The sequence below is a fragment of the Kryptolebias marmoratus genome, linkage group LG20 (assembly GCF_001649575.2).
Source record: "Kryptolebias marmoratus isolate JLee-2015 linkage group LG20, ASM164957v2, whole genome shotgun sequence".
NCBI lineage: Eukaryota > Metazoa > Chordata > Actinopteri > Cyprinodontiformes > Rivulidae > Kryptolebias > Kryptolebias marmoratus.
Window position 1 is genome coordinate 2,833,236 of NC_051449.1, and position 15,063 is coordinate 2,848,298.

General features: G+C 41.7%; 2 protein-coding genes across 7 annotated transcripts in view; both read right to left on the reverse strand.

Moving 5' to 3' along the window:
• The window catches only part of LOC108232897 (rho GTPase-activating protein 12), a 68,793-nt gene extending 62,705 nt beyond the window's left edge, over positions 1–6,088 (reverse strand). Inside the window, exon 1 of one of the 5 annotated variants that reach the window (XM_017410998.3) lies at positions 5,818–6,088. The gene's annotated coding sequence lies outside the window, so the exon portion shown is untranslated. The remainder of the gene's footprint in view (positions 1–5,817) is intronic. The other 4 variants (XM_017411000.3, XM_037982010.1, XM_017411005.3 and 1 more) reach the window with 4 other exon arrangements.
• A 1,351-nt stretch (positions 6,089–7,439) lies between these two features.
• The window catches only part of LOC108232928 (kinesin-1 heavy chain), a 19,040-nt gene continuing 11,416 nt past the window's right edge, over positions 7,440–15,063 (reverse strand). Inside the window, exons 16-26 of one of the 2 annotated variants that reach the window (XM_017411069.3) lie at positions 14,831–15,019; positions 14,634–14,751; positions 12,637–12,692; positions 12,443–12,552; positions 12,222–12,323; positions 12,052–12,112; positions 11,658–11,729; positions 11,412–11,516; positions 10,782–10,998; positions 10,470–10,602; positions 7,440–9,827 (exon numbers count right to left, since the gene is read on the reverse strand). In XM_017411069.3, coding sequence (XP_017266558.1) covers positions 9,824–9,827; positions 10,470–10,602; positions 10,782–10,998; positions 11,412–11,516; positions 11,658–11,729; positions 12,052–12,112; positions 12,222–12,323; positions 12,443–12,552; positions 12,637–12,692; positions 14,634–14,751; positions 14,831–15,019 — 1,167 coding nt within the window. In that variant the 3' untranslated portion in view covers positions 7,440–9,823. Of the gene's footprint in view, positions 9,828–10,469; positions 10,603–10,781; positions 10,999–11,411; positions 11,517–11,657; positions 11,730–12,051; positions 12,113–12,221; positions 12,324–12,442; positions 12,553–12,636; positions 12,693–14,633; positions 14,752–14,830; positions 15,023–15,063 lie in introns of both variants that reach the window. The other variant, XM_017411068.3, reaches the window with a different exon arrangement.

Consider the following 15,063-nt stretch of genomic DNA (forward strand, 5'->3'; position numbering starts at 1 on the left):
TCCCCACTCCTCTCTGTAGCACCTCAGCAAACTGGGCAACAAACCAAAGATTTTAATCAAAGCAAAGATTGTCCAACAAAAACTTCATCTGCGTATAATTTAAATTTACTTTTACATTACACACAAACCACTCATTTAATCACGTAACTGTCTGAAAATGGTTTGCAGAAGGACAGTAAATGTTTAATATTTCTGAAGCACTTCCCTTCAGCTGTGCATTAGCTTTACAAAGATTGGTGATTAGGTGTGATTAGGCTCATGGCGCCAGGATTACTCCCGATGCGCTGACAGGAGACAATATCGGCGCAGATTACACTCCTGGTTTGGGACATCTGAGGGAGTCTATCAGCTGGACAGAAAGTCCATTAGCTAAATGAAAAATACTCTGTGCCGATTCAAGGCAACGAAAGAAGGATCAGACTGAGCGATCCAAGGTGGCTTCCCTCGTTAACCTTTGACCTCTTAATTCAGCCAGCTGACACTGAAAAGAGGAAGACCCCGTTTCTGTTTTAGCCAAGGACATCTGACTTCTGATAATAACATGGACTAAAAACAGACTAAATTTAATCTTTTGTTAAAGCTTAAAGTTCCTCTTCATTGTTTTAAGATTTGACTTTTTATTGCCTGCTGCTATGAAAGGCGGGCAATCATGTAACTGTTCGGTTTCAGTGACAGAAAAGGACATGAAACTATGTTTGCATCAAAGCATTTATATAAAATAAGCATCTTTAAGAGCTGAAAACAGCTTAATTCAATTTCTCCGTGCTTTAACGTGAATAAAAACATAAAAACAAGACGCCGCTGCACCATCGGAGGTTTACAAGAGTCTGGAAGATCTGAAACCTGGAATCGTCACAGAGGTTAGACCAGATTTGATTTCCTGTCATCACTCTACAAACTGTGCCGCGCTGCCAGAGCTTTAAGGTAAGTAAACCAGTCTGATGCCAGACTTTTAAAAGAATCATTAAGGTTTATTCATGCAGTATCTCTAAACCAACAAAAAACACCTAATATTCCCAAAAGTCCTTATCTGCAGAAGCTGTTTTCATTGGTAATTATAGCTGAAGACGAGTAGATTTCCCCCAGATAGTTTCCATTTCTAAGAGAATTTTTTAGGGCTTATTTCTATTCAGGAAAAGTAATGTTGACATTTTTAAACTCTCTTAAAATTGTGAGAAAAGCTGTTTGTTTAAAGGGTCTTGGTGCAAACTATGAAATCAAAAATAATTAAAGGTTATCCTGAGTTATATCAAATGGTGAAAGAGTTTGCTCTAGCAGTTGACTCCAGTCCTGGAATGTGGGTCTGCACTCAATGTAAACAAAGCATTCAGAGTCAAAACTGCGTGGAAGCTGGAGTCACAAGGCTGACCGACATTCGGCTGGCTGAGGTCTGTGACGGTAAACAAATATGGCCGAAAAGTTTAACGTTCTGCAGGTAAACAAACACATGGTGGCTGATGTCTGGTCGCAAATATATCTTACAAATTTTTAATTTAAAAAGGCAAATTAACCATAAATATGGGACAAATATTGTTAACCGTTTCTGTCTTACTTCATTGATGTCGTTGGTCCGGTGTTCAGTGATTAACTTTGAACCAAACGGTGATTAATGCTGATTTAAACAGCGATTAACTGTTTAAAGGCTCAAACGTCTAAAAGAATTTTAAGGTAGGTAGGTAGGTGGGTACATTTATTTATATAGCACTTTTCAGCACGAGGCAACTCAAAGTGCTTAAAACTAAAATGTGTTAGCTGAGGAAATAATCAACAAACTAACAATAAATTAGGTTAATTTAGAAAAAGTAAAATACAATGATGTTAAAATATAACTATTCCACAATTTAATAAATCTAAAAAAAGAATAAATTTTAAAAAATACAACAGATATTTTGAATTATTTAGTTTTCTGGGTAACACTATCATAATTAAAAGCATATCTCCCGCCGCCTTTTATGCCTGAGTTTTAAACTAAAATATGTTTAATCTTTAAAAATGACATAGTTTAATATTATGACACGAGATGAGCCCTGAAGTAATCTATTAGCTCTCCGAGCAGAAGTTAGAGATGACTCTCAGCTACTACCACACCAGATTTTAGCTCATTATCTGCTAAACTGACCTAATTTTAGCTACATTTGTATTTACTAATGTCAATTGCCTGTGGCGGCCATCTTGAATCAGGTGGACTCCAAAAAGGTAATCAGCTGCAGACGTTCAATGATTACTTTGAGGGTTTTATTAAATTCACGCGGCGGTTCATGAGATATTTTGCTAACAGACACTTACATTATTGCCCACCTTTCAGTGGGTGATAAATAAACAGCTTTGGGAAGGTTCAGTACCGGGGGGTTTGTCGTCTTTCTCCACTTATCCTCGAGTCTCAGCTCTGCTCTTTAGCAGAGCGAACAAATCTTCTCAAAGTCCAATCAGCAAAATCAGAGCAGGCGTCTTAATTTAAGGTGATCGTAATGAGATTTAGAGAGGATGTGGAGGGACGGGGCTTTAACGGAAACCAGCAACAAGAACTTACAAAACCGTCATCTGCAGTCAGCACATATATGAAAACAAACACCCTCAGACGGGATCCATGCAGCAAAATGAGCTCAGGCTCGCTGCAAAATATGTGAAAATATTAATTTTTTTCATTATAACTGAGATTTTCCACTGACAGAGCCCCCCCCCCCCACCAAACAACATGTCCTCCTGACTACCAGGAGTTCAGATTTGTCCTCTGAGGAGGACATTTGTAAACCTGAATATTGAATTAGCTCCTTTTGCTTCCTGCAGAGGACATTAAGGGTTTTTCAATGATACTAAATATGAAGGAGTGGGGCTGATTACCTTACAAAGATTGTAATTGGACAATATTTTTATTCCTGGTAATGTAAGTTTTCTACCATTTTTCTCAGCTGGAAATCCCGTCGCATAAAGTTTGGAGTCATTGTGAAGCTCGGAAAAACAGGGCCAATAAAAATCCACTTTTCAAACCAGGACTTTAGTAAACCAAATTTCAACAAACTGAATCATTTTGAAGCTTCTGAAATGAAGGATCTGAAAATAAAATATCTCTATGTTGAATAATCGTGACTCGTTCTGCCAGCAGGGGTCACATATTTATTAACTCGTTAAGTTTTTGCCTCGGCAGAGAGCAGACAGGACGGAGGGAGGAAGCAGCGAGGAGTCTCACATGATTCCTGTTTGTTCGGGTTTTCCAACTGATTCCTTTCATCCGCTCATTTTTTAATCAAAGACGGCGAATCTCTCCTCGAACAGGACGACATCAGAAAAAGAAAGTTGCACGCTTACTGGCGGCCATCGTCTAATTACAACTAAAAAGTCAACTTTAACAAAGAAAGCTTTATTTTCCTGTTTTCCTTAAGTAGTCCACACTGTTGTCCAGTCTATATAAGAGTTATTTATCTAAAGTTGGCGTTTTTTTTTAGAAGCACATCCATCTGCATTTTAAACGTGCAATCAGTGTTTTCCAGTGCACAATTTAAAGCTAAAACCAGCTAATAAATTATGCCAAAATGCTTCTTTTAATGTGTTTTTTCTAAAAAACGAGAGTTGTGGCTTCCATGAGGGGATAAAACTCCTGATATGAATCAGTTCTGAAGCATTTAAACACAACAAAGTCATCTTAAAATCTTAAAATACTCTAACTCTCCTCCTTTTGTCCCACCTGAAGAACCAGGATGGTTTATTTTCTTGACATCTTTCAAACCTGCCGGTGACGCCATGAAGGATGGTTCATCCACTCCAACTCAGCGGTTCTCATTTCACACGTTCACCTCGCCGTACAGCGTACAGTATTCTTCGAGACTCTTTTAACGACCGTCAACTGCACTCCTGCCTCATCCGTTCATCTGAAACGTTTACCGTGTTCAAAAGAAAAACGGTTGGAAACTAGGACCTCTTCTAGAACCACCGTTTGATTTCTCATTTCCAAAAATGTCTTCATCCACACGGAAACACCGAAAACGACCCAAAGCACCAGCGTGACCAGTGACAAAACAACAAGGCAGGAAGCGTGAACACAAAGCTTGAACGCCGGGAACAAAATGAAAAGACAAGAAGAAGAGGGAGAGGAAGAGGAAGAGGACGCACTCGGGTCGTAGGTCAGATTAGAGGCCGTTTACACGACAACAACAGGGTGGCGTTTTAAGATTTTCTCGCTCTGGAACTAAATTGTTACCATCCCGGGGTTCCTAACACGCTGCTCCTGTTTGGACGCAGGGATGAAACCAAAGCTTCCTAAACCTCGTCTGTGAAAGACTTCCGCAGATCTGGACCAGTTCTGGACCGTTCCCAGCGCTTTGGTTGGCCTTGTTGCTGTTTTTAAGTGTTTTATATTTAAAGTGGACCGGCAGCTCTCATCGCATGAATCCGACCTGAAATCCTGCCGTGTGGGAACGCATCCAACAATCTGAGAAGACGAGAGACGGAGCTAGAAGATGTTTAACCCTGGAGTATCAGACATTAACTGACCTTTACTCATCGCAGACGTCACTGAACTCGTTTCTAACTAGTTCTATTAGATGGTTTAATTAACATACCACCACATCCACGTTAAGGAATCAATTTGTGCTTTTAAAACAGCATCACTGTTCAAATCTGATCCCCTCTGAGTGAAGGAAAATGCTCCTTTCTGAAAAGTTTCCAACAGCAGATTGCAGATGATGCCAGATTAGTCCGTAACTCTGGTGAAAAGCGAGAACAACAGATTATTCTTTTTTGTTTTGGGGAACTAGACGGATAACGTGGCAACAGTGGAACACAATCAGAGGCGGTCGAGTAGTTTCACTGCGACCTTCAGATGTATTCACACCAAATGTAGGTCGCCCCAGACGGCCCGGATTCGGCTCGGCCTGCCCCAGTTAGGAACGTCTCTCCACGACTTTCCTCCAAACTCATGTCCCCGAGGTTCGCCGGGAGTGCAGTCCACTGACATCACAACACGCCACCGAGCGCAGAAAAGGCGTGATGGCTGCTGGGAGAGCAGGTAGTCCCACATTTCTCCTCCCACCGTCGCCAACAAATCAGGAAAATACTGAACCAGAAACACAGGAAACGACACATAACGTGGTCCAATATGAACACACGTGATTTACTGACAGAATGGCCTTCTGAGTTACTTTCAAGCAAACTTCCTTCATTTTAGATCATATTTAATATAATAATTAGCCTAATTAAACTCTAAAAGTGGCTGATTAATTAACAGTGATTCATTCAGAGCCTAATTCTTGCTGAAAGAGCTCCATTTTTTTATTCTCTAGTGACTTTTCAGGAGGTGAAATGTCCAAATATCATTCGGATTTTCCATTATTTTGTATTAAATAACTGTCCTGATGAGCTCAGTCATGTTTTAAGTCATGCTTTTTACAACATATTAGCATTAAAACTACTTTTAAACACCAAATGTTGACACTTAAATCTGATTTAAAGGGTCAGAGCAGCTTAATTTGGTTCCTGTCAGTTCATAAAATTAGCCTCAGCTTGTGTTAAACTTTCTTTAAGAGTGGCACCTTCTTATCCGGATTTAGATTTGATTTTGTTGTCACTGATTTATCAGTGTTTTTAAAGAAAAACGTCAGTTTCTGAGGTTTGTGTTTCCCTTTTTCCACCTTTGTAAGATTTTATGACACTTAAACACCCTTTCGGTAATCAGGTTAAGGGTTAAATGTTTAAAAAGAGGTGATTTTTGAGGACATTATTACAAAGTTTCGGCCCGATCTGTGCTGATTTGTCGTTAGCATTAGCTAGCTAATTAGCTTTCAGGCTAAAACATTCCTGAGCGTCCCAATCACGGATACGCACCTGAACGCGTCTTCTCTTGTAGTCCTATAAAAAAAGAGGCAAAACGCGGGTTTCCTGAGCGAGCTGGAGTTCAGGTTAACTTCCCTGCCGACCTGTCAGATTAGTTGCCTACTTGAGAAGTTTGTCAAAACATCGGTGGTCCCGTCTCTCCTGTCCTTCCCTGGTTATTTCCACAGCGGCTCTCCTTCCCGTGGACCGAATCTCTGCCCCAACTTCGGGCGAACCACCTTCAATCAAAGATCGTCTGTTGGCACGACGCATCACCCGGGGAGGGGATTTTTTTTTCCTTCGGGAAAACAAACGAGCTATTTTAAAATCAGTCGAGTACGAAAAAAAAAACTAGCGATAAGAATCAGAAATATTTTAAGTGCGCACGCACACACCGGTTGTAGTTATTTAACCGACTGTGAGTTTGTAATTCCGTAACTTCGTTTAAATAACAGCGGCGGAAATAGAAGGGAGTGAGACATCTTCGCAGCGAGTATTTGGAGCCCTCAGGTGTTCAAGATGCAAACGGGGAGTCAGCGCCGCCTGGCGGTACAAATGCGGAACTGCAAAAACAATGAACACTTTAATTGCTCCCAAGGTTAAAACTGTCATTGTGATAAACTTTTCAAAACTTAAAATAAATAAATATAGGGATAATTGTTATTATGGATTACAGCATTTATGATTTTTAAACAATTTGCAAAAAGTATTTAACTCAGTTAAAGAGTCTGACAGCCACCCCAGATAACCAATTATGTTCAAAACAGATGGAAATTATAACATATACACATCAGTGCTTTTTATTTAATGAAGATATGTTTAACATTTGGTTAAACTGGATTCAAAATTTATTGCTTTGCCCCCGATCTTGAAACCGAAATTGACTATTATTATTGAATTTTGTACTTTTTATTAACACTAGTAGTTCATGTTTTAGCTTAGCTGACTCTGTGCACAATTTTACATAAACAGGATTATTTATTGGTGATGTATTTTAAGGAATTATGAATGTCGACTCTCGTAAAGATGGATAAAATATACAAAACATTAAAAGAATAACAGAACTTGAAATAAACAAGACACCAAACATATTCAACGCCCAGGGGAATAAAACCTAATTTTCTAACACCTCAGGTGAACACTGATCGGTCCTGTTGGAGCTTCTTGTCTTCACAATCAGTCAGAGCTTACAGTATAAGCTGGGGGTGACTCTCAGCTACTACCACACCGAATTTTACCTCAATATCTGTAAAATGTTTGTTTGCTAAGGTTACCTAACTGCGAAGGCCACCACGAATGGAACCGGTGGTAAATTAATCCATATCAAATGACCAAAAGGGGGTGGAAAAAAGGACGTTTCTCATAATTATTTAATCACACATACATTTACATCATGTAGTCAATCCAAAACTGTGATCTCATCAACCTCCCGCCTCCGTCCACATCAGAGCCCTGCTACTTTGTGCCCCAGTTCTCCAGGAATGATCCAGTACCTTTTTTCCACTGACAGAGCCCCCCCCCAGTCCTTTACAAACTGACCAACTATTACACAGTAATAAACAAACAAAACAAAAGCTACAATTTGTGTTTTAATTTAGAATCAATGCAAAATTTAATTTAAGCAAACACCACGAGTTTCCATTTTGCTTTTTTTTTTTAAACCCCATTTCATATCCAGTTTTTTTTTTTTCTTTTTTGGTGGAAGGTCAAAAGTTTAAACATTTTGAGGTTCACGTCTTAAATATTCCAGGAAGTGACACAGATAAGACACAGCACACTGTCCTGTCGGAGACACAGGGGGAGCCATTCCTCCTTCCAGCTCCGGTCAACAAGAACCACGTTCGGAGTGTTATTTCTTTCCAGAGTGGAAATATTGTGAAGCAGAAGTGCTAATAAACTGGACTGAGAGGACAGGTTTTAATATGACACCTTTTTAGAGAAATCCTATCCTGCTGGAGCTCCAATGGTCTCAGCTAAATACTGCAGATCCTGGATTGGAGGCTTCTTTAATCTGGCTTTATCCTCAAATTCAATAGAAGCTTATTTTTCTAACCGTACATATTGAACACAAAGGGGAGAAAGGGGGGGGGGGGCAGTGTATTATGTTTCTGCTTTTCAGAAAGAGCAATGAAAGAAGCCTTCAATGAGAAAATACACAAAAGCTGAGAGAAAAGAGGTGTGGCAGGACGACCGCGGCATAAAAACAAACCCTCCCGTCGCTCCTGCCTGCTGACTCATATACAGTGTACGCTACAGTATATTGCACTTACACAAGATGTTAGTGTTTTCATGCTGGGGCTGCAGCCACATTACCAATAAACTGGAGCTTGGATGTGTCGGGAGATGGAAAAAAATAAAATTAAACATTGAATCTTACATCCCCTGGCTAAATTCTGGTAAATAAAACCCTTCTTCCACATGATGACAGAACATTATTGTGCAATTTTAGACCCTGCTCTCCCTGACTGGTTGATCAGAAGCAAAGGGTCCGACGCCCCCCACCCGACAATCCCGTTCGAAGAGGGAGGAAAAAAAAAAAAAAAACACCATCTACAGAACAATAAAACCCAGCATAAATCAGGACTCGCATCTAAAAAAAAAAAAAAAAACAGAGAAGGAGGGAGTCAAATGAAGACAGGAGGCACCCTGGAGCAGAAATTGTGAAGTGGAAGGGATCAAACGGAATCCGGCAGGTCAGGACAGGAGGACAGGAGGACAGGAGGACAGGGCAGGGACTAAACGCCTGCAGACAGTCTGCTCCGATGTGCAGAGAGATATAAATAGCATCTATTAACACAGCATTATTTACCACTTAGAGAAGTAAAAACAGTACATTTAGCAACTTAGCATGAGCTAAAAAGGTGGAAGTTTGTCGTGTTAACCGGATCGTTCTCCTCCTCCCTCTTCATCCCTCTTACATTCTTCACTTCCTCCTCCCAACAATAACGGGCCTTCAGCTTTGAAGGTGCTCGGCCTGAAAGCGTTCGCACCAGCACTTCTCCAGATACGACGACTGCGGGTCTGCGCTGAATGTAAACAAAGCAGTCGGCCGAGTTAAAACCAGGTGCACGAGGCTGGCTGCAGCCTGTGCCGGGAAGCCGGACCTACGAGATGAGATTTTTTTTCTCACTGCCCGGCCTTCGCACCTTCCAAGACGAAACCAGCTGGCCTCCACAGGTATTTAGTTAAATACGTCTACAGTACACAGTATTTTATATATTTTTTTTATTTGCATCCTTCTCTTCGGGCCCTTCTTCAGAGAAACGTGTGCAGTAGTGCCGATTTTACAACTGTACAACGAGACTGGACAGAACAGTAGTGCTCCACACCTTCTACTTAATTCAAAACCTTAGAGATTTTTTATTCTTTTTGTCGTTTTTTTCTTTAGGAAGCATGTAAAATCTATTCAGAGAAAAATGTGGTTAACAACCAATAATAATAATAATAATAATAATAATGAAATGTACAGAAGTTAGCCTATAGGGTCGAGCTATTATTTTGTGTCTTCTCGTCTCTTTTTCTTTATTTTTTTGGTCTTTTTGTTTGTTTTAGGTGTTTACTTGCTACCGTTACATTCAGCTTGGCACAGTGCAGAACTACTCGCACAAAGAAGACGGACTGTGCAAAACAAAAACGAAACCGAAGCTACACATTCGACTCCGCTCGCAGAAGGCTGCGCTCAAAGACTGCGTTTGGTTCGGTGAAGAAGAATATTATTCTGCTTTTTTATTTGTAAATTAAAACTGCTCTCTCTTTTTTTTAATTTATTATATCCCGAAGGAGAGAAAGATAATTCATAATGAGAGGAGGAGAGGTGTTGGGGATTTGACGGGACAGGAGCTGTACAGGCCGGGAATATTTATACATATATATTTATAATCAGGAACTCCTTCATGGCTCCGGAGCGGCGGCGGCGGCGAGGAGCTGCTTCGCTGTAATGGAATGACAAGTTGTCTGGGTGGGAAGGTGGGTGGTGTTGGCTTCTTCTGATGGTGTCATTCTTCTGCTCCGCTGCTCCTCAGCTGGAAATTAAAACAAGAACAGAATCAGGATGGAGCACCGGGTGCATCCGGAGCGGCTCGCGCTTCTGTAAGCCGAGAAATCGTTTGTAGTTTCCCTCCTGAAAGGCAGCTCGGAACGAGACGAGGATCGTTTACTCATCCGTCGAAACTCGATTCAGGAAAACATTCTTTGAAGAAATGCATATCGCCCGCCACCTTTTACGCCAGAGTTTAACGGAGATCATCTCATCTTAAAATTACCGCCAGCGACACAAAAAACACCTGTCAGAGTCCTCAAATCCAAAATATGAATTCAATCCTGAATATATGGGGCTACAGCTGGAGCACAGAGAAGGTTTTCACACAGGGACCTTGACCTTTGACCCCACGACCCTGTTATTAACAGGGATCATGCTCGACTGACGAGGTGTCCAGCTGTGCAGTTGGACATTTCTCTGTTAAAGGGTGATCAGTTTGGAGCGTCTGGTGTTAGGGTGGACATGAGGCTGAAATGATTAAAATAAAAAAAATACCTTTTGCGTCTTCACGAAACCCATTCCAGTGTGGAACGCAGCGGAACTGTTAAACCACCTGTGGGTTCCTTTTAAAAGTCGGAGTTTCCGTTATTTCCCTGAGAAAAAGTTTTTTTTTTGGCCCACTCACATCTTGTCCGGCTTGCTGCCCCCTCCCCGGATCGACACCGTCTGGCTGTTCTGGTAGAAACCGCCGCCGCTGCGGTTGATGTTGGGGTGGGTGGGGGACGCCACAGGCTGCTGTCCGGGCCGGATGGGTTTGGCTGAGGACGGGAAAAAAGGAAAATATTGCAGCGAATCTTCGATTAAGAACCTAAAACATTCATAAATCTGTGAAAATATTTCACGACGTCCATCAGAGGTAAAGAAAATGTTAATTATCTCAGGAGCTTTCGCGGCCGTTACAACATATTTTAGTCTTTTTCCACCTCCTTCTACTGACCGATCTGAGCCGAGTGGCCCCTCCTGGCCATGTTCTTGGCCCTGACGGCCTCCTTGATGCGGTCCACCTCCTGCTGGTAGCGCTTGCGGTCGCGGGCGGCATTCTCCTTGGCCTCCTTCAGTGCAGATTCCAGCGCCTTGACCCGCTCAGCCGTAGCACGAAGGCGCTTTTCCAGTTTTGGAAGCTCACAGCGAAGGTCTGCATTATCACGAACCAGCTGTGGGAGAGTCAACGTTAGCCTGAAGCGTTTATTTACCAGGAGGGAGCTGCTTCCTGAGCCGAAGAGGCTGAAACTGAGCTAAAACAGCAGCTAAAAGATAAACAAACAACACGCCATCTGAAAGGACGAGTAGGAAAATGACAGCTAAAAGCAGCAAAAGGTGAACTAAAGCTAGAAGAGTTGGTAGCTGAAGTAGATTTCAAACAAAAATATGTTTAAGGAATTAAAGAGATCTCTTTGTGTATTTCGAAAAGAAAAAAACTGCAAAAACTAAAAGTCCAAATATTCAGACTGAGCTGAACATTTTGTTACAGGAACGGTTAAAATGGCTGAAAGTAAACAGACAAGGAAAACGCTGAAAAGCAAGATCAGAAGGAGCTGAGGCAACCATGAGAACGTTTCACGCCCACCTGTTTGTGAACCTTGGTGAGCTGCTCAAGATTGTTCTCAAGAAAGGAGATTTTCTGTTTCTGTGCCGCGCTGCCTCCCGTGTCGTCCGAATCCATCTCTGCACTCTGCACAACACAAACGGGACGTATTAACCCGGCGGCAGAGTTTCAGCGTTCAAACGGCCGATTCCGCGTGAAGCATTTGCTTTAATTTGCTCTCCAACATGGAGTCCATCTTTACTTTTAGTATTTGGCAAAATGTTTTACCTTTTTCACTCTGGTGGCCAAATCCTGAACGAAGAGTTTCCTCAGGTTGTGTAGAGTTTGTAGCTCCTTGGCCTGGAAAGAATAAAAACCATCCTGTTTAATTCACATGTAGATGGTGTCCCTTCACAACCAGACTTCTCAGGCTCCCAGAAACAAAAATTAACACGTCCAGTTTAATTACATTTTTAATCCAGTTCAGTTATTTTAGATTGGGTGTTCTGGAAATTACAAAAAATGTATTAAGGAGCCCAACAGACCACATCAGTTCATCTAAAATTATTCTTATTTGGTCTGATAATCAATGCAACACAGAGCTATGAAACAAAAACTTAATTTTAAGTCACATACCAACAATCAGGGCTACTGCGGTTCTTTAACTGTCTAATTAACTCACCACTGTCTCCTCCAGCCCCTTCAGGTCCTGTCTGGCCTGCTCCCTTCTGTCCTGCATCACCCTGAGGAAAACCAAAACAAGAACATCAACAAACGCTGAGTTCCTGCCCAGTAAACTGAACGACGGCGACGACAGATCTGAGACCAGCCCTGCGAACATCTGGAACCTACGTGAGCTCGTGCAGCTTGCGGCTCTTCTCCTGGTCGGTGGATTTCAGTTTCTCGTGCTCCACTCTTAGCCTCTCCTGCTCCAGCATGATCTTCTGGTTCAAACTGGAGGAAACAGAAATAAGTCACCCCGAGCCAAAGCATCCAGGATCGTAGAGGACGATGGTTTCTGTTTCTCCAAACATTGGGTTCGGTTCCTAATCTTTACTGTCAACGTTTCTTACTCCTGCAGCTCAGTGATGAGCTTCTCCTTGTTGTCCAACTCGTCTCTCAGGCTGCTGATCTGCTTCTGATGAGCTTCACGATGGGAGTGGATCTGCTTCTCCACCGCTTCCTGAATGCAGACAGACGGACCCGTTTTCAGGATTATATTGACTCAAGACTAAAGCAAATTATGACCCGGATCGTTTGTACAAACCTTGACTTCGTTGGCAGTTTGGATCTCGTTTTCTTTCTCCATAGCATGAACTTTCTCTGCAAAACAGAAACCAGGGATTGATCATTGGTTGAGCTGGATTAGTAAATATACCTTCCTTCCTAAAGCTGGATTTTATAGTTACACATTAATTTATTTAATTAGGAAAAACATCCATGTTCTGTCCTGAATTATTTGCTTGTTAACCTATTAACACTCCCTGCAGCTTTATTTAAATTTGTCATATATGAGCACAATTTTCCAGGTGCAAAAATCTGTCAGTTTATCAGATTTAGTCTTCCTACGACGTCCCAGAAACAAACATTTGTATCTAATAAGTAAAATGCCTGAAAAAGAAGCTGCATGCATAATTTCTGCCACTTGTTTTGATTTAATGTTCAGCAAAATACAACATAAAACTTCTGACTCAGAGCTGCTGTTTTTCTTAGAAATTATTACAAAGTCGGACATTTAAGCCGAGTCAAAGTGCTGAACTCTTCTTCTATGATTTCCTGCGCTCGGGAACTGTTTTACGATCTTTGAGTCGCAGCTTTACAACATGTTCTCCCCTCACATATAACTTTATTTCAAACAGATGCTACTCCAAATAAAAGAGCCTCAAATCACTGAAAAACCCTCTCTGGTGCCCTCTGAAAGATGGCAGAGAACGGAAACCTCTCAAGTCGGTGTTTTTATCAATTTTTCTCTCAAACCATCGCTCTATTGTTGCCAAAACGTACGGTTTCTGAACGCCAGCTGCAACAATCAATAGTATTTATGAACGCAGCTCTCTCTAAAATCCACTCGGTGATATATCAAAACACCAAATAAGAGCTGGAAGAGTAATCTTGAAGAATCTTTATAAATTCAATCCAAACAGCTTCTGTAGAAACCCGTTTATGCGGCACGTCGCACAGCTCGATCATTTTTAAAACATTAAACTGCAGGAAAAGTAAATACTTGTGTTTCAGCTCATATTCCTAAAAATCAAGTTGCACTTTGACCAGACGTTAAATTATTCTGGTATTCCGGTCTTTATGGTCCCGTCTTCACTGTCACTCTGAGCCAGAGGTCTGCAAACTTTAACGCCACTTCTCTCACCAAATAAAGTTTGTCAAGATCTGCAAAATGTTCAGTTGTGACTCATTTCCTTCATTAAAGGTAGAGACCTTCATTTAGTTGATTTGTTATTCATTTATTAAAAGCAAGCCTTTGTTTTTTGATGATTTATGTGTTTGTAAACTGTTTTTTCTCTTCACATTCAGCTTGTGTTAAAAATGTTCATCACTTTGTCTGACTGACGGTGTGTGATTATGCACATATCATTAATTGTCATGTTATTTTTGGTTAAAGCTGCAAAGAGTTACCCTAAAGCACAGGTGTCAAACTCCAGGCCTCGACGGCCGCTGTCCTGGAGGTTTTAGGTTTTTCTGCTCCAACACACCTGATTCAAATGATTTAATCATCTCATCAAATCATCACGTTCTCCTGGAGCACGGCAACAAGTCGTCCATTTAAACCAGGTGTTTTAAAGCAAGAACACATCTAAAACATGCAGGAGAGCGACCCTCGAGGAATGAAGTTTGACACCCCTGATCTAAAGGAACCAAAGACCCACATGTGGCCCCAGAGCCGCAGGTTGCAGACCCCTGGTGAGTTGGTGTTACTCTATCACCCATTTTATAGACAGGAGCTGGTTCTTTGGTCCAAACAGGGAACAAAGGGGCTCGGGCGTGTTATAAATGCTTCATGGATGTGTGATAAATAACTGCTCCTAGGTTCTGTTATGTGGGGTTCGATGGAGGAGAGAACAGGAAGCTCATGCAGGACAAAGTAAAGATATGAATAAGATGGAGTTAACTGCAACTATTGAACTGATGAAGATGAGTCTGATGTTAGACTGAAAAGAAGAATTATGTCTGTTTCCTGAGCAGTGGTTGGACCCTGTGAATATCAAACTGCTCTTTAAAATAAAATAAAAAGTCGTTTTCGTGACGTACCCTGAGCACTCAGCTTTACGAGCTCCTCGTTGAGGGAGTCCACGTTCTCCTCCAGCTGCCTCTTCTTCTGCTCCACGTTCTGGAGGTACTCAGTCAGGGACTTGATTTTAGCCTCATGCTGTTAAGAAATGAAAAATTAGATGCTTCCCATCTTTTAGAGCACCCGGGGACAAAACCGTTTGTTTTTGTTAATTAACCTGAGAGATGCGGAGCTGGCAGGCGGCCAGCTCTTTCTCGTTCTCGTCCATCTTCTTGTTGCTCTCCGACTGGATGCTCTCCAGCTGCTTGCAGCGTTTGACCATCGTCTTCACCTCCGACTTCAACTTACTGATGTAGAGACGAGCCACCGTGAACTCCTCGTCTATCAGGCCGCTGCCGCCCTCCTGCTGCTGCGAGAACGAAGACCATGTTAGAGCAGGAGGGGGGCGTG